This window comes from Diaphorina citri, unplaced genomic scaffold (assembly GCF_000475195.1).
Source record: "Diaphorina citri unplaced genomic scaffold, Diaci psyllid genome assembly version 1.1 scaffold146, whole genome shotgun sequence".
Lineage (NCBI taxonomy): Eukaryota > Metazoa > Arthropoda > Insecta > Hemiptera > Psyllidae > Diaphorina > Diaphorina citri.
In genome coordinates, this window is record NW_007377583.1 from 85,834 (window position 1) to 108,922 (window position 23,089).

Below are 23,089 nucleotides of genomic sequence, written 5' to 3' on the forward strand. Positions count from 1 at the left end.
GATACTTACTTAATTTGAATTTTGGACCGTCTTTTTAGTCTAGTTTCGGGGCTTTTGGGCTGTCTTTTTGGTCTGACTACGTCCCTGGGGCAGACTAGGGCACCATTAAAGTAAGTACCTATTCTACTTACGTACACACCACGATCCACACTACTGTAGAAGCCGCAGTTACACCACGATCCACAGTGCTGTAAAAGCCGCAGTTATACCACGATCCACAGTGCTGTAGAAGCCGCAGTTACACCACGATCCAGAGTGCTGTAGAAACCGCAGTTGAGCCGCACAGTGGTCTTAACCTCAATACCTTTTACGGCATTGCCAGTTGGCACAAAACTCATTTTCGAAATACTCACCCAATAACATCAGAATAGATTGCTTCTTAGACTTCTAGGAACTCAACGAGACTTTTTGGCACAAAGGTCGCGTAAAAAAACAACCTGCCAAGATATTTACAAATTCTCACCCAATAACATCAGAATAGATTGCTTCTAGACTTCTAGGAACTCAACGAGACTTTTTGGCACAAAGGTCGCGTAAAAAAAAACAACCTGCCAAGATATTTAGGTGTAAAAAACATCAATCTAAGAGACAATAAATAGCGCCAGGCGCTCCTCAAAGATATTAACCTCGCTAATGGGGGCTTTAGAAACATTTAACAATACAATCGGATTGAAATTAATACTGGCAATATTGTTGACGTTAAATTAGCCTTTCGTAATTTTTAGAAAAATATCTTTCGTTTCTTATTTATTTTTCAATTTTTTCCCTCGTTTCTATTTTTTAATTTTATTTTATTCCCAGGAAAATAACATTTTTTTCTCAATTTTAAATATATGTAATTCGGCGTGAGAAATTTCGCGAGCGTAGGTAACTAAAATAGGTACCTATTATTTACGATCTGATAAAAGAAAGTCGATCGGGTACCTACATGTGCGTTTGTTTCTGTTGGGATAATAGATAAATTTTAATTTATTAATTAATTAAATACCAAAATACCTACATATTTAGTCAACTTCTAAATTAAAATGGTTAAACAATTTCAATCGTCCTTTCTGTAGTCTAATAAAAATTTAATTTTTTCCAACTATCAAAATCAAAGTTGAGTGTTTTCTCTGTGAAAGTTTTCTCTTCAGCTCTTATCAAAATGATGGCCGACGGTGTTTTAGTGGGAGATGGCACCTGGATGTTGAAGGTCTACGTTACAGACCTCCAAATCGAGAGGAGCCTGCGGGTGAAAGGAGATCTGCACATTGGAGGAGTCATGCTTCGACTAGTGGAAGATTTAGGTGAGTAAAAAAAAAGCTCACCCCCGAAGGATCTTTAGCTAGAAAAAAGTTTCGAGAAAAGTTCCACACAACAGGATAGCAGCGGATAAAGTCAAAATAGCCATGATGATCGCCGACACCCGAAGCGGATTAGCGGATAGGCACCGAAAGAAGAAGGAAAAATCCTCCAAAAACCAGTTTTTTGGCTTTATGGTTTTCTGGACAAAATTTCCATCACCACTTTCGTGTTCCTGGTAAAAAGACCTTTAATTTGATATATAGGTCGACCAAAAAATATAAAATAAAGTACTTGTAGGAGGTACCTATGTTAACAAGTAGGTATGTGTGTATCTAACTCTGTGAAATTTACCATGAAAGTCAACCCGAGCATGAAGGAACAGTCACTGAACATTATGCTATGTCTGATAACAAAATAATCACGATAAACATAAGCAGAGCAGTTTTGTTTAGAATCTAAACAAAACTGCTCTGCTTACTTTAGATCTTTAGAAAATAGGTATGGTTTAGCATATAAACATTTTATTCGAGCTCTGGTTATTTCTGAACTATTTAAGTGTCTCGTAAATAATGGAAATCACTGGGGAAAGGTCGCTACTCTGTACCTAGGTACCTAATAATAGTTACTCACATGATACCTAGTAGCTACCCTTTTGGTTCTGCAAGACCGATCGCTACTCACTTGGCAGCTTGGCACCTAAGCTACTCATTTGCTCTCACAAGACGGAGTTTGCAGTTTGCTCTCTCCTACACCCTAAATTCAACATTCGTAGTACCTATGTACTTCAAAGCACATTTTATTTTACGTACATTTACCTCTCGGGGAACGAAAAAGTTTGAACAGAAAACTTCCGCTCTGGCTGGGATTCGAACTCAGCTTACCCCTGCACCTCTGGGTTAAGATGGGCTACATAAGAGTAGACTTTTTTTGACGGGCCTTAAAAAGGAGTTTTTCGATTTTTATGACGGTCCATTGTGGTACGCGCCAACGCGGTGATACGTACCTACACTCTTAAAAATCATTTACCATTTCAACTATTCTGGACCTACCACTACCAGACTAAGGAGAGACGCGAGAGATTGTAAAACTAGCACGGTTACTGTTACTATTACTACTAGAAGACTCTCAGCTTCTAACTCAAGGCCGAGGTCAATGACCTGTATGACTGAAAGTTTTGGAATTACTATGACGTCATAATGACGTCAGAGTTGATACCTACTCTGGTACTGCTGGTGTTCCTGGTCATTTAAAGTTGTGAACTCATTTTGTTCTATTAATAGGCACCTGCCACGAAAGTAAATGATAAAAATTATTTTTATCAATAGGCCCCTGCCACGAAAGTAAATGATAAATTATGTATCATGGTTCTCTGTATACAATATAGCTATGTACCTACTTATGTAGGTAGGTACCTATAGGCTGGTACCTAGGTGGGTAGCTTGAAACTAGCCTCTGGGGAGCCTGTGAATCATTTAAATTAATTAATCATCAAGTTAATTAATCATTTAAATTAATTAATCATTTAAATTAATTAATCATAATTCTCGTCTTTTTATCAGATTCTTTCCAATAACTCTGTCAATATTTTCCTAACTAAAAAGAAGAACAAATAAATCCATGTTCCTTTTATTGATTCTCTCTCCTTTTGTTTATTTTTCTCGCTCTCTCTTCTTTGTGTTTTATGAGTTTTCGCCTCGTAAAAAATGAAGGATGAAGGATAGGTCCTCAATCGGTCCTTAGGTGCTAGGTGGGATGGGTGCTCTTAAACCATCTAGACAGGGTTGTCAGATTGGGGATTTTTGGGCACATTTTGGGGTTGAAGAAATTTTTCGGGGGAGCTACACAGTCTGTACGGGTACACTGTGCTGGAAGTTGATACTGATAATAGTCAACTTATGGTGGATTGGTGGATGTTCTTCTTTTTGGTGCCATACACAATACCTAATTAAAATACTCTAACTAATATGTTCCTTCTTCTAGAGAACAGATGCTATTTTTAGTCCCCTAAAAAAGAATATCTAATTATAATCTCAATTTTCCACAGAACTTTTCTCTAGGTAACTACTTATTTGACACTTCAAAATTTCCGCGACTTGAAGAAGTTGAAATTAATTATGCTTCAAATGCTTTTATTAAATTATCATCCACGATGGGCCTTCTGGACGCCTGGGGGCTTTGCAAGGTTATTTTCAGAGAGGGTTGTGACATTTCAGTGACATTGGCGCCTTCCCAAAGTTTGGAATTTGGATGTTAGAACGAAGATTTTGAACTGGGGATGCAAAACTTGTTGCTCGAAACCTATTACATATGTAGGTATTTGATTAGTCTTCCTACTTTCTACAGTTTTAAATCTATCCTTGATCTCGAGCAAATTTTCTTTTTCGAATATATCCAAATTGCCAAAGTCCTCTTTTCCGGAATCATCCTCTCCACTAAAATAATTCGTTGACCACTGTCCTTCAACAACCAGAGTCCAATAGCATCGCCACTGACTCCGCCATAGTCTGTGATACACAGAGATAACTTGCTCGAAGAATTCCGTTAGCAGAGACTCTTGATGACGATGACAATATTGAGAAGACCAGCATAATATCTGAAACCAATGCAAGCCAGAGCGTCAAACGTCACATGGAAACAACAACCAACACCAAGTTTCATATGTAGAAAGAAGAAAAAGTGGGCCGTAAGCCATACTGGGACCAGTGGCGGACGTGGAAATGGGCCTTCTGGACGCCTAAGGGCTTTGCAAGGTCATTTTCAGAGAGGGTTGTGACATTTCAGTGACATTGGCGCCTTCCCAAAGTTTGGAATTTGGATGTTAGAATGAAGATTTTGAACTGGGGATGCAAAACTTGTTGCTCGAAACCTATTACATATGTAGTTATTTGATTTCAAGTCTTCCTACTTTCTACAGTTTTAAATCTATCCTTGATCTCGAGCAAATTTTCTTTTTCGAATATATCCAAATCGCCAAAGTCCTCTTTTCCGGAATCATCCTCTCCACTAAAATAATTCGTTGACCACTGTCCTTCAACTACCACAGAGTCCAATAGCATCGCCACTGACTCCGCCATAGTCTGTGATACACAGAGATAACTTGCTCGAAGAATTCCGTTAGCAGAGACTCTGAAGATGCCCTTATATGGGTTGGCGGAGGCAAGACTCTTCATTTTGTAGATTTAGCTTCGAGTAGAATTAAAGCTCTCTTTAACAAGGTCAGCCTGGAAGAGAAGGTCATTTCTGAGTACACAAATCTAATTATATTGATTAGAGGTGGTGTTCCGATGGTCATAAATGTAAAGTAGAAGGTGTTCCACTACAATCTGTAAACGAACACTTAAATGCTTTGTTTAAAAATCATAAAAATTAACAGTTCTTGAAGCATCTTGCACGAAGGAATTTTCTAATTTCTAATATGTTTTTAACCGTTTGGAATGTTGGTTCACTTTTTTGCTCAAATTGTATATTCTGTGAACTCGTTTGCATTAGACAATCAATATCCAACCTTGAAGTGAAAACAAATAGAGTGTAATGCAAGAACATTCCTCTGTTGAGCGAGACAAACAAGAACTAGAAAGTATTGGAGGTATCTACATTAAATTTGTACCTATTTCATAGCTTAACAGTCTACACTTTTATCTTTGGTATTCTTGAGTCTTGACTAACTTATTGTTTCATTGCAAAATTTCATCAGTTTCTTCAAATTAAATTGATCAAAAGACAAGGTTTGCCTAGAACCTTGACAAATGGAGTGTGCCTGAAGGCATGTGATGTGTTCCAATCCACTCAAAACCAACTTGAGTAATTTACCTGAGCTAAACGAAGCAAGCCCTGGTGAAAATTAACAAATGACGTCAATTTCCACTGCACTTTTATGGCGAAATTTTACCTCCTTTGTGACACCAAGTATTCATATCATCATAATACACGAGTATTTCAGAACCTAATACTTATTACTTTTCTTAGCATAAGAAAATTCAATAAAAGCTCTAAGTTGGAATGGAATCATGCTCGTAAATTGACTCGAGAGAAACTTTTCAAATGGCAAATTTGAGCGTTACAGTTCCCTCTGTCAAACCTCTTAAAAAAAAAGGTATTCACGCTTACAATTGTAACGATTGTAATCATGAATTAATAAAGGCAATGGCAACTCCATCCCCATTATGATGTCTTGGATTTAACTTGTTCAAATTTTGATGCCGAATTTTAAGACCACGTCTCGTCTCTTCGGTCGGTCGAACCTCTTGGTCCTTTTTCCTAGATTTGAAATTCAGTACCGTGTGTCACATACTGGTAGGTAAGTAGGTAGGTATAACTACCTACATTATGTATAATACCCAATTTACCTTTCAAATACCCATGCGGTACCTATGTATCTACTCTACCCACGTTATATTATCTACTTCATTTGATCATCCTGCATTCTCGTTTACATAAGATTTCAATAAAGCAGGTATGCTTGTTTATACTTAAATATAGGTATACCAACAGTACCTATAATCTTGCCTGATTCGGTTTGGTTTAGAACTTGATTGAATAAATTGGCACCTGGTTAGGTCAACACGGTGGACTTTTACCATTAACACCTGAGAACTGATTCGGTTTGGTTTAGAACTTGATTGAATAAATTGGCACCTGGTTAGGTCAACACGGTGGACTTTTACCATTAACACCTGAGAACTGAGAATTGATTGAGTGTAGCAATTACCTTGTATGAGATTGTGTGACAGAAACAGAGGTTGTCGAGCCGCATTAACACCTGAGAATTGATTGAGTGTAGCAATTACCTTATATGAGATTGTGTGACAGAAACAGAGGTTGTCGAGCCCATATTTACTTAACTCTAGCTGAAGCTAGAGTAAGTATTAATAAGTAATAAGGTATAGGTCGGTATACTTACTTAATTTGAATTTTGGACCGTCTTTTTAGTCTAGTTTTGGGGCTTTTGGGCTGTCTTTTTGGTCTGACTACGTCCCTGGGGCAGACTAGGGCACCATTAAAGTAAGTACCTATTCTACTTACGTACACATGTACCAGGTACCTATTCATTCATCTCTTTGAAATACTCACCCAATAACATTAGAATAGATTGCTTCTTAGACTTCTAGGAACTCAACGAGACTTTTTGGCACAAAGGTCGCGTAAAAAAACAACCTGCCAAGATATTTAGGTGTAAAAAACATCAATCTAAGAGACAATAAATAGCGCCAGGCGCTCCTCAAAGATATTAACTGAAAAGTGGACGTACCCCAACTGTCATCTGTATATCATGTAACATTTGAGGACATGGAATATTTTTGCACCTTTCTTTATTACCTATTTAATCATTAATGGATTTCATAAGAATTCTTTGATGGATCTTCTAGACTTCTTGGAACGGCAAAATAAGTATTTGGCGATAGAGAAAGTAAGCCTTAATACCTACTTTTGCGTGAAAATAACCGGTTCCTAAGCAGATCTACAGGTAACAAGCTGGGTCCGTCCCTCCGGGAATTTTTTAGTCCGTAGTTTATTCGATCGTGGTTAAAGAATACCTATGTACCTTGTATATCATGTAACATTTGAGGACATGGAATATTTTTGCACCTTTCTTTATTATTTAACCATTAATGGATTTCATAAGAATTCTTTGGTGGATCTTCTAGACTTCTTGGAACGGCAAAATATTTGGCGATAGAGAAAGTAAGCCTAATACCTACTTTTGTGTCGGTAAAAGCAAGGTATTCACGGCCAGCCTAGTCAGCTTAGTTGGTAGTGCGTCTGCCTTGTAAGCGCTAGGCCGCGGGTTCGATTCCCGCCCGGGGCGGATTTTATCCATAAGTATTCTATTCTAAGTTCTTTCTTGTATGGTTATGTGCTCAGTTGTCGGCTTGTCACACTTTTAAGGACTGTAGCATAGACTCCATAAAGTAAAATCCGTTTCTGAAGCAAAGGGTGGTAATCTCTTATAATTTTACAAAAGATACGAAATTTATCTATTCCTTCGAATATTTTAAATCTTCAATGTAGATAGTAAGAAGTTACGCCCTCATAATTACCTGTAGATAGTAGAACTTACGCCCCTGTGCACATCAATTACCGAAATATTGACGAAGCTTCCACTACAACACAGAGAGGAAGCAGAGCGCAGCTATTATCATAACGTAATAATCATTTTAATTGAAAACGCGTGCTGTTTTGATCTTCTCGGAACTGACAGCTAGTTTTAGTGTAGGACTAGGAAGTGAGGTCGAGCAAGAGTTAAGGACCAATGGTGTTTGTAGGCGAACCGTTTTATAACTATATACGGATACACATACAGGACATGAAAAAGCTTATACTTGATGGTAAATTGCTCGTAGAACATTTATGCCCGATCTTACCACAGAGGTTTCAGGTAATCCAGAATTTAAGAAATACCGGTCTGTGTAAATGAAATGGGTGACGTCAAAGAAATCCCTTGACACTGTGTTAACCCTCAATGGTAAGATCGGCCATTAGTAATAAATTATCCATTACTGTTCCCGGTCCTCCTGTGTATCTTGTCCCAAAAGTCTCCCATTTATCAGGAAGACTGTAAGTCCTCCAAGATATTTGAGCCTTCAGAAGAAAGGTTTGGGGTCCTAATTAATCGACTTATCGAAAAACAAAAGAAAGGCACACACAAACAAAGTAGAACTATAACTTATTCCATGGTCTCTCTATCAATAAACATAAGACCAGTGAACACATTAGACAATCAATATCCAACCTTGAAGTGAAAACAAATAGAGTGTATAATGCAAGAACATTCCTCTGTTGAGCGAGACAAACAAGAACTAGAAAGTATTGGAGGTATCTAGGTATCTACATTTGTACCTATTTCATAGTCAACAGTAGGTACACTTTTATCTTGAGTATTCTTGAGTATTAACTAACTTATTGTTTCATTACAAATTTTCATCAAATTCTTGAAATTAAATTGATCAAAAGGACAAGGTTTGACTAGAGTGACTAGACCCTTGACAAATGGAGTGTACCTGAAGGCATGTGATGTGTTCCAATCCACTCAAAACCAACTTGAGTAATTTACTTCAGCTAAACGAAGCAAGCCCTGGTGAAAATCAACAAATGACGTCAATTTCCACTGCACTTTTATGGCGAAATTTTACCTCCTTTGTGACGTGATGATAGCGTTAATCTTGTATTGGCAGATCCTGAGTATGTGATGGAGTAACCTTGCTAGGTCAATCACCTGATAGTAATACCTACTGCTATATTTTACGTGCTTAGCTACCTACTCTTCTTGTACCTACCTGCTTCTTGACGTTGAAATATAAGGTACCTACGATACACACACGGGGAAAGTATCACCATTGTAGTAAGTTTCGTACTGTCCTTGTAAAGAAAGGCCTTTTCCAAAACCCAGGTATCAAAAGATGTAACTATTTATTTAGGTAGGTATGTAGGTAGGTACTTTACTTTAACTTACTTGTTGGATTAAAACCTACTTAAGTACCTAACCTACCTAGTTGGATTAATCATAAATCTTCAAGACTTCAAATTCAATTTAGCACCTAACAAATAAGTACCTATAACCTTTTAGGGATTTAATGGTTTTAGGACACTAAAAAAATCTTGATCGAACCTTTTCAAATCACTCCTTTTGTTAGGTAGGTGCCTACTTCAAGTACAATCAATTTATACTTGTATTTTGTATGATAGGTATACTTGTATTTTGTATGACTTTTCCTCCCAATAGTGTAAAACCGTTAACCCGTTAAACAATTTTCTCAGACAAAAGAAAACTAATCCCTAGTTGGATTAATCATAAATCTTCAAGACTTGAAATTCAATTTAGCACCTAACAAATAAATTAAATACCTACCTACCTTTTAGGAATTTAACGGTTTTAGGACACTAAAAAAATCTTGATCGAACCTTTTCAAATCACTCCTTTTATTAGGTAGGTATTTACTTCAAGTACAATCAATTTATACTTGTATTTTGTATGACTTTTCCTCCCAATAGTGTAAAACCGTTAACCCGTTAAACAATTTTCGCAGACAAAAGAAAACTAATCATTGGATATCATTGGTCTATTAACCGTGACAGTCCGTATCCAACTAAACCAAAGAGCTATAAAATGTCGGCATTCTTTGAGAATTTTTCGTGTAGATTACGAGTGAAGAACCCTAGAGCTTTTATTGCACCTCTCTAAATCAAATATCGTTGGTGTATTAACCGTGACAGTCCGTACCCAACTAAACCAAACAGCTATAAAATGTCGGCATTCTTTGAGAATTTTTCGTGTAGATTACGAGTGAAGAACCCTAGAGCTTTTATTGCACCTCTCTAAATCACCGACCCTTTGGAACGCCCGGGTAACCAAAACGCTTTGTTCATAAGATCATAGTAAGTAGGTACGGACGAAGAATGTCTTGTGTAAATTAATAAAAACCATGTGAAAATAGCCAGTGGTGTGGTGAGATTTTCAAAAGAGGGGACGCTAATAATTAAATCCTATGTCGTGGGTTCGATTCCCGCCTGGGGCGGATTTTCTCCTGACCGGATAATGTTCGTTCTGGGAACGGCTGGCTTTCTCCTATCCTCAGTATGTACCCAGTATAGGTACTTCATACTTCCTGTAGGTACCTACTTTTAAACTCTTTAAAATTCCACAGAAATGACGTAGTCTACGAATTCATCTTGTTTGATAAGTTGATAAGAGAGTTTTCAAGTCTTATCTACTCCTATTTCCCCTCACCCTATGCTGGTGTTATATCGAATACTGTACCTAAACAGAATGTTCTAAAAATAATAACTTTGTACGTTCTTCATAGCAAACGTACATACCTACATAATGATGATTATTGTTTGTATGCTTATGTACTCGTACTTATGTAGATTAGTTTTTATCTACCTATGCTAAGTTCTTCGTGAACCATTCTCTCTCCTCCTCCCCCTCCTCCTCCTTTTCTGCTTTTAAGCCACCGAATTACTGATATTAGAATGATGTTCATGGCTTCAACAGAAGGAGCCCTAGCCTTGGTGAGATGTCGTGAGCTGTTCTTGTCACAGGATCTGTGAGTGGAAGTATGTGTGCCTACCGGAAGTGACAACATGTGACGAAGCATGAGATTGCCCAAGTCACATCATCACATGTGTTCTGAGTTGAGGCGAATGTTCAATAAGTTTGTAGTAATTTATAGTATGTACCTATGAATGAGTATTTAATTATTTGACCCTTGTGTTTCTCTATAGGTACCTACCTACTTCATTTAGTGTACCTACCCTAATACCTGCCTATGTACCCAGTATAGGTACTTCATACTTCCTGTAAGTAGGTACTTTTAAACTCTTTAAAATTCCACAGAAATGACGTAGTTCGTCTACGAATTCATCTTGTTTGATAAGTTGATAAGACAGTTTTCAAGTCTTATCTACTCTCCCCTCACCCTATGCTGGTGTTATATCGAATACTGTACCTAAACAGAATGTTCTAAAAATAATAACTTCGTATGTTCTTCATAGCAAACATACATACCTTCATAATGATGATTATTGTTTGTATGCTTATGTACTCGTACTTATGTAGATTAGTTTTTATCTACCTATGCTAAGTTCTTCGTGAACCATGGGGATTTTTGGGCACATTTTGGGGTTGAAGAAATTTTTCGGGGGAGCTACACAGTCTGTACGGGTACGGAAGTTGATACTGATAATAGTCAACTGTGGTGGATGTTCTTCTTTTGGTGCCATACACAATGCCTATTTGCCTAATTAAAATACTCTAATTAATATGTTCCTTGTTCTAGAGAACAGATGCTATTTTTAGTCCCCTAAAAAAGAATATCTAGGTAATTATAATCTCAATTTTCCACAGAACTTTTCTCTAAGTTACTACTTATTTGACACTTCAAAATTTCCGCGACTTGAAGAAGTTGAAATTAATTATGCTTCAAATGCTTTTATTAAATTATCATCCACTGAGTCGTGTGGAAATATGAAACGTTTGGAAACAATTAGATACTATAGAGAATTATTGGGTATTTAGTATTTAGGTAAATAGGAAGATAGGTAGGTATGTATCTACTTAGGTGGTGCAATGGTTATTATGGTTAGCCCAGTGGACAGACTGAACTTTGGATTTTATTTTATTTAGTTAGACTTTTAGACATGTCTATAAGTACCTATTTATATAAGTTATATAAATAATTATCATCCACTACTACTTACTATTGTAAACTTTACATAACAAAATATGTCCAGAATGTCAGCAAGCAAACAAACAGACAAACAAAGAAACAAACAAACAATGAGTGTGAAACGCATTATTTAAAAGACAGGTGGTGAGATCCTGAGGGGGGAAGGGGGTAGAAACATGACTGCTCCTAAAACAATAACATAGAATTCGGGGAGAATAATATCTGCCTGGAAATAGAACAGACATCAGCGAGCGAAGTTGGTAGAGTCATAGCACAATGCTTCATCCAATTGATCATTCACTCGAGAGACAAACAAAGAAACAAACAAACAATGAGTGTGAAACGCATTATTTAAAAGACAGGTGGTGAGATCCTGAGGGGGGGAAGGGGGTAGAAACATGACTTCTCCTAAAACAATAACATAGAAGTCGGGGAGAACAATATCTGCCTGGAAATAGAACAGACATCAGCGAGCGAAGTTGGTAGAGTCATAGCACAATGCTTCATCCAATTGATCATTCACTCGAAGACCAGAAGTTATTCAGCGTAACAGACAAGCAAAAGGCGTATTTGCCTTTCGGGAAACTTTCAAGAAACGGAACCGATTCCTATGGCGCGCCACCTTGAATTTTCTTTGGTTTAGTAAAGGCGCTATGACGCCAAAAGAAGGAAAACAAGCTCTGGAAGAGGGGAATTAAGCTCCAGAACAGGGGAAATTCCGAGAATACAACCATCAAGCTAAATGAAATTTTGTCGAGTCCAAAGTACTCACTTCTTTTGTTCGTTTGTTTGTTTGTTTGTTTGTGTTATTTGATCGTTCGTTCACTAAACTCAATGAGGAAAACGATTCAACGAAGTTACGAAGTTCAGTTTGTGTTATTTGATCGTTCGTTCACTAAACTCAATGAGGAAAACGATTCAACGAAGTTACGAAGTTCAGTACAAAAGGCGTATTTGCCTTTCGGGAAACTTTCAAGAAACGGAACCGATGCCTATCGCGCGCCACCTTGAATTTTCTTTGGTTTAGTAAAGGCGCTATGACGCCAAAAGAAGGAAAACAACCTCCAGAACAGGGGAAATTCCGAGAATACAACCATCAAGCTAAATGAAATTTTGTCGAGTCGAAAGCACTCACTTTTTTTGTTCGTTTGTTTGTTTGTTTGTGTTATTTGATCGTTCGTTCACTAAACTCAATGAGGAAAACGATTCAACGAAGTTCAGTCCGCCTCTTGTAGTCTTCTCTGAAGAAGACAAAAGAGGTAGGATGCGCGTTGCGCGAGGTGACCGATTTGGTAGTATCCGTGAAAATCTGTGTGCCGCGTGTGCGGCCCCCGTTGCAACTTTTGGAATGTAGGCGAAAGAGACAAACCTACTTAACTGTTCGAATAATTAATGTGTTTTATAGGGTGGATTTAAGAATGGTACCCATTAGCCCATCACCGTAGCTTTCTTTATTCGAAGCATTTCCACTGTCGGTCGCTTATCTCCGGCTTTTACAATTTCTCACCAAAAACAATGGATCATCGACCAATAAGGTACGAGATCACTTATTTCTTGGATTCAAAAGCTTCGAGAAGACAACAGAGGACCCTCAAAAGCGACACAGCAAGGGAGCCCAAAAAAGTCCGTTGGGATCTTTCTTATCTGTTGAAAGGATAACCCCTCACATACCTAATTGCTTACACCCAACAAAGGTTTATTTGACCACCCTATAGATTAAGTCACAACTCCTCCCTCTCTTCCTTTTTCTGAATTCTGACCAAATCGGTTCTCTCCTCCATTCCCTTTAGGACCAAATCAGCTCAGGGTGGGAGGGTATTGGATTTCAATATGAGTGTCACCAATGCCATGACTACCATATCTCCCGCCCTTGCCATTTCAAATTTGCATACTCCCGGTCAGATGACAATAGGCGAAGAAGTTCAGTCCGCCTCTTGGTTGTAGTCTTCTCTGAAGAAGACAAAAGAGGTAGGATGCGCGAGATGACAAAAGAGGTAGGACGCGCGAGGTAACCGATTTGGTAGTATCCGTGAAAATCTGTGTGCCGCGTGTGCGGCCCCCGTTGCAAATTTTGGAATGTAGGCGAAATAGAGAAACCTACTTCTTAACTGTTCGAATAATTAATATTTTATATAGGGTGGATTTAAGAATGGTACCCATTAGCCCATCACCGTAGCTTTCTTTATTCGAAGCATTTCGAGAAGACAACAGAGGACCCTCAAAAGCGACACAGCAAGGGGGGCCAAAAGTTCCGTTGGGATCTTATCTTTTGAAAGGATAACCCCTCACATGCCTAATTGCTTACACATAACAAAGGTTTATTTGACCACCCTATAGATTAAGTGATTAAGTCACAACTCCTCCCTCTCCTCCTTTTTCTGACCAAATCGGTTCTCTCCTCCATTCCCTTTAGGACCAAATCAGCTCAGGGTGGGAGGGTATTGGATTTCATTATGAGTGTCACCAATGCCATGACTACCATATCTCCCGCCCTTGCCATTTCAAATTTGCATACTCCCGGTCAGATGACAATAGGCGAAGGCCACGACTATCTTGTGACTGGAATATGTTTGCCAAATTACATCTCGTCGCCAATGATCTCAAGAGAACAATCGACAGATGACTGCCAATTTTTTGTACCTACTTTCTATTAGTACAACAAAAATAATAACATTAGTAACAAATAATGCTTAATAATATTGGTAATAATACATATATAATAATTATGGGTTTGTCTTTGTAGAAACCCACTGTACTCAATCGATTGATAAGGCCTTGATTGCGCTGTATTTGGTGGGTTTCTCGTAATTTATTGATACGGGTTTTTCTCGTCGATCTCTTCTACAGGGTGTCTCAATTGTCTCAGATTCTGTGTTTTCTTCTGATATTCCTACAATGACAAAATTACAGATCTGATGATCAAAGGCCTCTTCTAAATTCTTCAATCAAGTCACTAAGTTCTGTCTCTACTATCATCTAATCACTATTGTCACTTATTCTTATTCCCCTCTCCCCCCTTCTTCCTTACTCATACTACTTATCATCATTATATATTTTTTTTAATCAAGCAAGGTCCTAGAATTTTGTTATATAATATGTACCATGTTATTTAACCCATAAAATAAACGAGACCTTGTTTAGACTGCTGGGGTAAAGGGACTTTTTAGTCTCATTCGAGCAGGATAAGACCCGGAACTTGGAGCATTCCAGAAGGACCACCTCATTTACGTTTAGTAGCACAATGTCAGGTCGTCATTCCTCTCTCACGCAGTCGCAATGTAAGCTACTGGATTCACTCATTCATCCGAAGGATTGGTCCAGTGTGACACTACATGGTATATCGGGTATCGATTGGTTTCAAACAATCATGGCATATTGGTTGAGAGAACTTTCTATGTCTCGAGGGCTTCTGTACAAAATCTAAGGACAGGTTTGGGTTGCCTACGTACTTATACGTCCACTGCTGAAGCTCTACCTACAGATATCACCACCAGAGTTAATGCACTCATTCTGTACCGACCAAGATTACTTACATACGTTTGAGATAAGGTCCTAATGAAATCGTTCGGTGGATTTCATTATTGACGCTTTGGTCGAATCAATGGGCATAAAATTATCGCCTGTTATTGGCAGAAGTAGAAAATAGAGCAATTTCAGAAGCTCTGACTATTTCTCTACTTCAACAGAGTAGGATACTTACCTACCTACTTATGCAGCAAAAGCCCGTTGTAGAGACAGTATTGAAGACTATGTTATCTGCATTGTAATGTCTGTATGAAGGGTGGTTTTATAAAACAAATTATTTGCATCAAACACAAATTTGAAGGCATTTTTAAGTCCCATATCAGGAACTTAAGTGAAAAATTTCTATCGCCAATTGTATGTATTAGAGTGAGGATATAGTCGCTATTGATAAATAAATATCTTATGGCTGTCCTTTAATAAAATAAATTATTCTACTCTAACCTTCTACACACTTTGACTTGATGTAACCTTCAGTGTTAAATTCCCGATGATATTTTTTCACCTTTCAACAAGATCAAAAGGAATTAAGTCTTTTCAATAAGTTAGGATATAAATATTTTTATAATCCTCTACTTTACGTCTAATAAATTAAATGTTCGATTCCTTTTATAACTAGACTCTCAATTGAAATGTCAAATACACTTTCTTCCGTGTCAGGTTTAAAGGTGCTGTTTGAGGTCCGTGGTTAGGACTTGAGGCTCCGGGGTTTACAGTTCGAGGTACTTCAAGAGTGTTTCTTCTGTTCTGTCTGATAGGAAAATGTCCAGGGCTATCATTCTTCTTGGTCCACTTTCATGTCCTTGGTTGTTTCAACGATTTGGTTAGCAGCTCTTGGCCATTCTGCAAACGACGTCTTTTGCGCTTTTGAGTATTTTGATATCAAAAACCTCAATTGATCACTTCTCAAAATTTGTAGGTATGATTCATTTCAAAATTCTTTCTAAATTCATAATCCAATTTTGATTGTTTGTGCATAAAATATTATTTCAATGTTTAATATCTTTTCTAACTTTGATGTTTTCAAAGATATTCTCTGCGCTAGACTCCCCTTCATTTCCGCCCATGTCATCGTCGGGCTGGGTACCTTTACTACCTTCGATTTTCTGAATTATACCTACTTACCTTACAGACATACCTATCTAGAAAGGAATGGAAGGTTACTTACCATTTTGCCCTTCGAAAAAGGTCTGTCGTTCATTTGACCTTTTATTATTTGCCTTCCCCGTCCAAATGGGCTCTGAGCTCATCAACATCCTCGTGCGATCAGTATATCAGACCACTGCCAACCTTCGAACCTTAACTTTCACTATTTAGTTTGGTGAGGGAAATAGCTCCTCTGAAATTCATAGGAATGAGATCCCTCGACGAAACGAAATCGGGCAAATCTGTCACAGACTTTATGATTTCCTTTGTAGCTATTGTGCCAGGCCTTCCTAAAGTTTTCCCTACCACGTCCAATGTTCATGGTACGTGCACGTTGCACGACTGTCACATCAGAACAAAGTCACATAAAACAAAACCACGGAACATGTTTTGATTAAAGAGATTTCCAGGTTTATGTCTGAAATGAGAGATTAGGATCTTTCGATTGTTGATTTTTACATTGTTGAAGGAACCCGAAATTCTGCAAGTTATGTTTCCGGTATTTTATGTCTTTGTAGCGGGATGCAAAACAATGCAGCATAATTTGTCCAGCCTCTTCAGTAATCTTATCACGAATCTGTAATCTCTCGGAAGATTTGAATCTTAGGAACACTTTTTCGGGAATGAAGAGGGAGGAGCACATTTGATGTCCCAATCCATGATGAACATTTGAATTTATGAATGAAAGTTCTGAGTTTAACCGGTTCTGTTTGTATTGTTTCAGGTATGTAACTGGAAAAGAGTCAAGGGAAAAACATCCTGGCCCTATTGTAGGTTCAAAATGTAGGTAAGTACTAAAGCAATTACCTACAAGAACAAAATCATCAATCTCAATGGATATAACGTTGCTTATCTTCAAAATCTGGGAAACTGGGAGGTCCTACTATAAGGTTACAACAAACTGGCACGAATTTGCTCAGTCTTTATCTTCCTCACTGACTCAGAATTATTTTTTATTTATTTTTTACTTCATGAGTTCATAACATTTACTTAAAATTTCTGTCTCAAAACCATAACAAAATAATAATCACAAAAAAATGGGTGGAAATCCCATTAACTTCGTGTCAACATTATGCAAAAGTCCCCACAAATGGCCCATTCGTCCCAACACCCCCCAACAAGCACATTTTGATGTCCCAATCCATGATGAACATTTGAATTTATGAATGAAAGTTCTGAGTTTAACCGGTTCTGTTTGTGTTGTTACAGGTATGTAACTGGAAAAGAGTCAAGGGAAAAACATCCTGGCCCTATTGTAGGTTCAGCATGTAGGTAAGTACTAAAGCAATTACCTACAAGAACAAAATTATCTATCTCAATGGATATAAAGTTGGTTACAACAAACTATTAGGTTACAACAAACTTGCTCAGTCTTTATCTTCCTCAATGACTCAGAATTATTTTTTATTTATTTTTTACTTCATGAGTTCATAACATTTACTTAACATTTCTGTCTCAAAACCATAACAAAATAATAATCATAAAAAAAATGGGTGGAAATCCCATTAACTTCGTGTCAACATTATGCAAAAGTCCCCACAAATGGCCCATTCGTCCCAACACCCCCCAACTCCATTTATTACATCACTAAAAACAAAACACAAGTCATGTTATCCCCTATATCCCTTCGTTTTGTCCCCTAGGGGCAGGGGGAAGTATTGTCAAAATTATTTAGGCGCCGACTGAAGGTCCCAACCTTCCCCCTTTTCCAACTTTTTTTTCTATGCGGGACAAAAAAATACAGAATTCCATGAATCTTTTTTTTTTTTTTTTTTTTCTTTTTCCTTCCTACTCGTATCTCCGAAAGGCGGTAAAAACAACTTTGCTAGAGATTAAAAACAGACATCATCTATCTTGCCAGTTCTCTTCCATGAACATTCACCTTCCTGTTGTTTTTGTAAAGTTTTCCTGTTTTTTACTTTCCTTATCCTATAGAAAGGAAAGTAATGTAATCGGGTCAAAATTTCGATGGTCAGTTTTTAGTGCCAAAACACGTTTTGTCCTAGATTTGAAATTCAGTGCCGTGTGCCACATACTGGTATGTAGTAGGTAAGTAGGTAGGTATAACTACCTACATTATGTATAATACCTAATTTACCTTTCAAATACCCAAGCGGTATACCTATGTATATCTACTCTACCCACGTTATATTACTTCATTTGATCATCATGCATTCTCGTTTACATAAGATTTCAATAAAGCAGGTATGCTTGTTTATGCTTAAATATAGGTATACCAACAGTACCTATAATCTTGCCAATGATGATAGCGTTAATCTTGTATTGGCAGATCCTGAGTATGTGATGGAGTAACCTTGCTAGGTCAATCACCTGATTGTAATAGTAATAAGAAAATTCAATAAAAGCTCTAAGTTGGAATGGAATCATGCTCGTAAATTGACTCGAGAGAAACTTTTCAAATGGCAAATTTGAGAGACTGCCAAACGCCACCAGTAGATATCTAAATTTTCTTGAAAGCTCTGGAAGGAGTGACCAGAAAGATGTCGGACTGTCACTTGAGAACACTTGACCATGTTAGTTTGAGTTATGTGACGGAATAATATTTTGCGCAAGGACATCCAGATGTTGGATCATAAATTGACAACTTTATTTATTTTTGATATGATTCTTTATTTCGTTTTGATTATAAGGTGCCGACTTTGTGAAAAAATCTGTCCTGGAAGTTGTTTTTATCTTGGTAGTTTTCAATGACGACAGAATCGGAAGGGAAAATTTGTGGAATTAGCAGCAAGGATGTTCTTCTGGATAAGTTTTGTGGTGGATCCTAATGTAAACTTGTAAAAATGTCCAATTTTTAACCACTTGTCCTCGCTGGTACACTCTTGATGTTGAAATATAAGATACCTACGATACACACACGGGGAAAGTATCACCATTGTAGTAAGTTTCATACTATCCTTGTAAAGAAAGGCCTTTTCCAAAACCCAGGTATCAAAAGATGTAGGTACTATTTATTTAGGTAGGTATGTAGGTAGGTACTTTACTTTAACTAACTTGTTGGATTAAAACCTAAGTACCTACAATCCAAAATTATGTAAATATACTTACTTAAGCACTTAAGGAAGTAAGTATGTAAATAGACTTACCCAGTGACCCAAAGTGTGTTCTCTTTTATTTCAAAAGTTGAATCGTCTTTTACCTGGACATTAGTTATTTAGTCACCATTAGAAGACTGTGGAGTAAGTAAGTATTATCACGGTGATTATTAGCAATAGCAATCGAACAGATGATAAAAATAGAAAAAGTTATTCTCTCTCTAACAAGATCGTTCTGAGTGTGGATGAAAGTTGTGCTGATGACGATAAAATAGTGAATAATTTGGAAACATTGTATACGCTCGTCTCAATATGTTATGAGAAATTAGTGATGCCGCTATTATTAGAGTTAAAGTCATCTAGGACTTTCTCATAAAATGAATAGAACTTGTGAACACTGTACTTCACTGAAAGTACCTTTTTTACTTTTTTTAGAAGATAATGTCAATATCAGATTCTCATAAATAACATATACTAATTCGTAATTCGTATCATCTATACAAACATATCTACCTATTATGTGCATAGTTTCTTCAAGTGGATTCTTATATTTTACATCTTCAACAAGCATGTTTACTTCTTTAGCACAATTATGTCACAATACCAACTTGAATATCATCTGACCTTCTGATACAAACGGCGCTTAACGTGTCAACATCCCTACATACCAGTCACACTAGGCTTTATACGAGACTTTAATGATATTACCATACCCATTGTCTACTATTACAGAGCTCTGCAATAAACAGAATTCTGTATCTCCGTAATAATGCTTTGAATAGTCTGCGCACAGTATTTATTTCCATTTTCATTACCCAAGTTCATTAAGTTCCAAGCGAAGCGACCTTGAAGTTTGAAGACAATCATGTGATTGTAATACACAATAATGACATGCCATGGACTGGAGAAATAATAAATATAGATCTAATTGTGTGTCTGGTGCTGAGATTTATACCACATATGGTCACATAGGAGAGAGGATTGGAGTCTGTTCAGGTTCGGACGCTTGAAAGAAAAAGAAAACGAAGAAGAAAGACGAAGCAAAATGGAAATTGTAGATTACATCAAGGAAATTGTTATTGTAGACGAGAAGAAAACATTTTAGAAACCTTTTTGACTGACGGTGAAACAGTTGGTTTACTAGATGACTTCATAACCAACGTCACCGATAAGAATCAGTGATGTCTCCAAAGAAATTGTTTGCAAAGGAATCAGTTCTCTTGATTTAGGTAAAACTGCCAAGTGAATCATGCAAAAATCCCACTGCTGATGTCGATATTCAACCTGACTCATAAAGCTTTGACTCTCAAGAAGTTGAATTGACTCATTCTGTTCTAATCTAAAGGATTTCTTTACTTTTTTAACCGAGTTCCTATCTCCTGTTTCTTCTTTCGATCTCTCGTTTCCTATTTCACAAACTCTGGAACTTACATATGTACCTCCTTAAACTGTACCGAAGTATTTTCTAGGTTGGTTTATTCTGTTTTGCCTGTTTATATTGTAGTAAGTACATTTTTCTCTCCATAAGATACTTACCTACTTACAAACCTAGAATTTCCCATGACAGCCTGATAGGCTCACCTTGAGATCAGGTGTGTAGAATCTGAACTTGTACTTAAGTGGTCATGTTTATGACAGAAGATTGTTAGTCATCTGAAATCTGGTTTATGACGATTGCGAATGTCGATCAGATGCATTTAATGCAAGTCTCGTTTTTATTGCTGCTCGTTGCTCATATAAACTGCAGTTTGTGCAATCGAGGCAGAATGATGATCGCGGAAATCAGTAAGGCCCGATTTCATTGCCGCTTTTTCTATACATTAATTATACATAATATTTGATTGAAAGAACACATACAGAAAGCATTCCATTAAGAACATGGAATTATTAGGTACATATACCTACCTACACTTAGGTTGATACCTACCTTAAGATAAAAGTAAGAGCTGGAGCCAGGTTTCACGAGCTTAATTGCTCGCAACTTCATCGCTGTCGACACAAGAGAGGAAACTTTATCAAAATGAAATATTGCCATTATGACATCAGATGACACACTGACATTTTCGACTGACGAAATTAATGGGGTGTTCAAATGAATCATCTAGGTACCTCATCATATTGCTCTCTAGGCACCTATATAATATATTTAGAAATTACAAAGAATTGCAAAGGAGGCACCTGTAATACCCCCAAATGTGATGAAGAGGCTTTCCAGATTTACTTGCCACAAACAATGAACGATAACTTTAATCACCACCTTTTCCATCAATTTTTCTGTGTACGTTGTACTGTCAAGTCAAAGACTTCCTGGATCTCCTCGCAAAAATCCCCGTTCACTTCCTCCTCCAAATCAGGGAATCAGATTTGTGTACTTAATCCACAGGATTGACTGAACTATTTGTATTATTAGGATTAATTTCCGAGGTAAATAATGGTTTCTTGGTTCAATACAAGATTGCTAGTAGTAGAGATCATACTGGATGTTGGGAGGGGGGACTTCTAGTTAATCATTGGGTTTTTGTTATTAGTAATGGTCACGAATTATCCCGTTAACCCGATCGAGTCTCAATGTGTCGTTTTTCTGTCATGTTCTCTTCTTACTGATGTTAAGATAGCCTTCATAGGAGGACAGCATAAATTTGATAAATAAATTAATTCCTTCTTCTTTAAGCCTTTACGGTGCAAACGACATGCATAAAACATTGTTAAAGCGCCTAATAGAAAAAAAAGCCTTCAGCAAGCACCTTGGGCGCGCTTATAGCATTGAATATTCTTGGCAAATTCTTGCTTATCCTGCCACAATGAGACTGAAAAGTCCTTTTACTCCTGCAGTCTAAACAAGGTCTTACTTAAGTGATTCGGATTCTCACGTCACCTCGCTTTGAACTCTTTACGTTCAGGCTCCTCCCGTTACACTTGATTCAGGGTCTGGCCAGCTTCGTGAAGAAGAGGTTTTCGCAGAAAGGACTGGTCCAAATCCCATCGAAATTCCTTGCACCTATCCTCTTGTCATAGCTTCTCCACGGTTGTCAAAGGTTTAACTGCATTCAAGTTCTTTATTTATTAATAGTCACGATTCCTGTAGCTTGGAATGCCCATCCTGGCTTCTTCTCTCACCTTTCATATCCTGTAATTCCTGCACCTTCTGGTCCAATCGTAAATTCCTCACGGTTTTAAACCTCTTAGGACAGTAACCTCTCCTGTTTTTATTCAAATAATATATTCGGTGTTCCTTCTCCTTGTACTGTTCTTCAAGCTCCTTTCTCAACACAGTTTGGAATTCCGCAATCAATTTTCCACCGTGTCACCTCTGGTGTTTAATGGGACTCGAACCCAGCATCCCGTCATTTGTATGTCCACCCCAGCTCCGATATAATGACTCCAACTATTCCAATTTCAAAACGCATCAAACATCCCGAAATGACGATGCATCTGTCAATTCCAACGCTACTTTAATAGGGGTTTTAGGGGGGTGAAAATGGGAGACTTTGTGAAGAGGGAGAAACACGTGATCCGAGTGCTCCCATTTCGTGAAAGTCTATGAATAAAATTACCAAGCCCTAGTTAACTTGTTTCCCTTGGTTTAAAGTGAAACCTCTTTGGTGATAAGCTCGAGAGGAATGAAATTTCTTACATATTACGTATGTATTTCAATAAGCGACTGTGACTCATTCGTTGTTTTGCAGACAATAAGAACACAAGTTGTCGGGAAACGTAGACATTTGCCTATACATACGTTAAATTGAAAACTTTCTTACTCAAAGAAGGGTAGTTTTCACGAGTGTCTCTTGATAACCTCAGAAAAGAATCTGGCCTTTCATAGATCCTATTTTTGGAAGACTGAATCGCTACAAAAAAAAAGAGTGGTATCGTGGCAAATTGGTAATTTCGACGAAATTGAACACAAAACATTTC

At 37.5% G+C, this 23,089-nt stretch overlaps 1 protein-coding gene across 1 annotated transcript in view; it reads left to right on the forward strand.

The window, feature by feature from the left end:
- Positions 1 to 714: 714 nt before the first annotated feature.
- LOC103505036 (unc-112-related protein) overlaps positions 715 to 23,089 on the forward strand; it is a 149,791-nt gene continuing 127,416 nt past the window's right edge. The window contains exon 1 of the mRNA XM_026820435.1: positions 715 to 1,286. Within this exon, the coding sequence (XP_026676236.1) occupies positions 1,145 to 1,286 (142 nt within the window). The 5' untranslated portion in view covers positions 715 to 1,144. The remainder of the gene's footprint in view (positions 1,287 to 23,089) is intronic.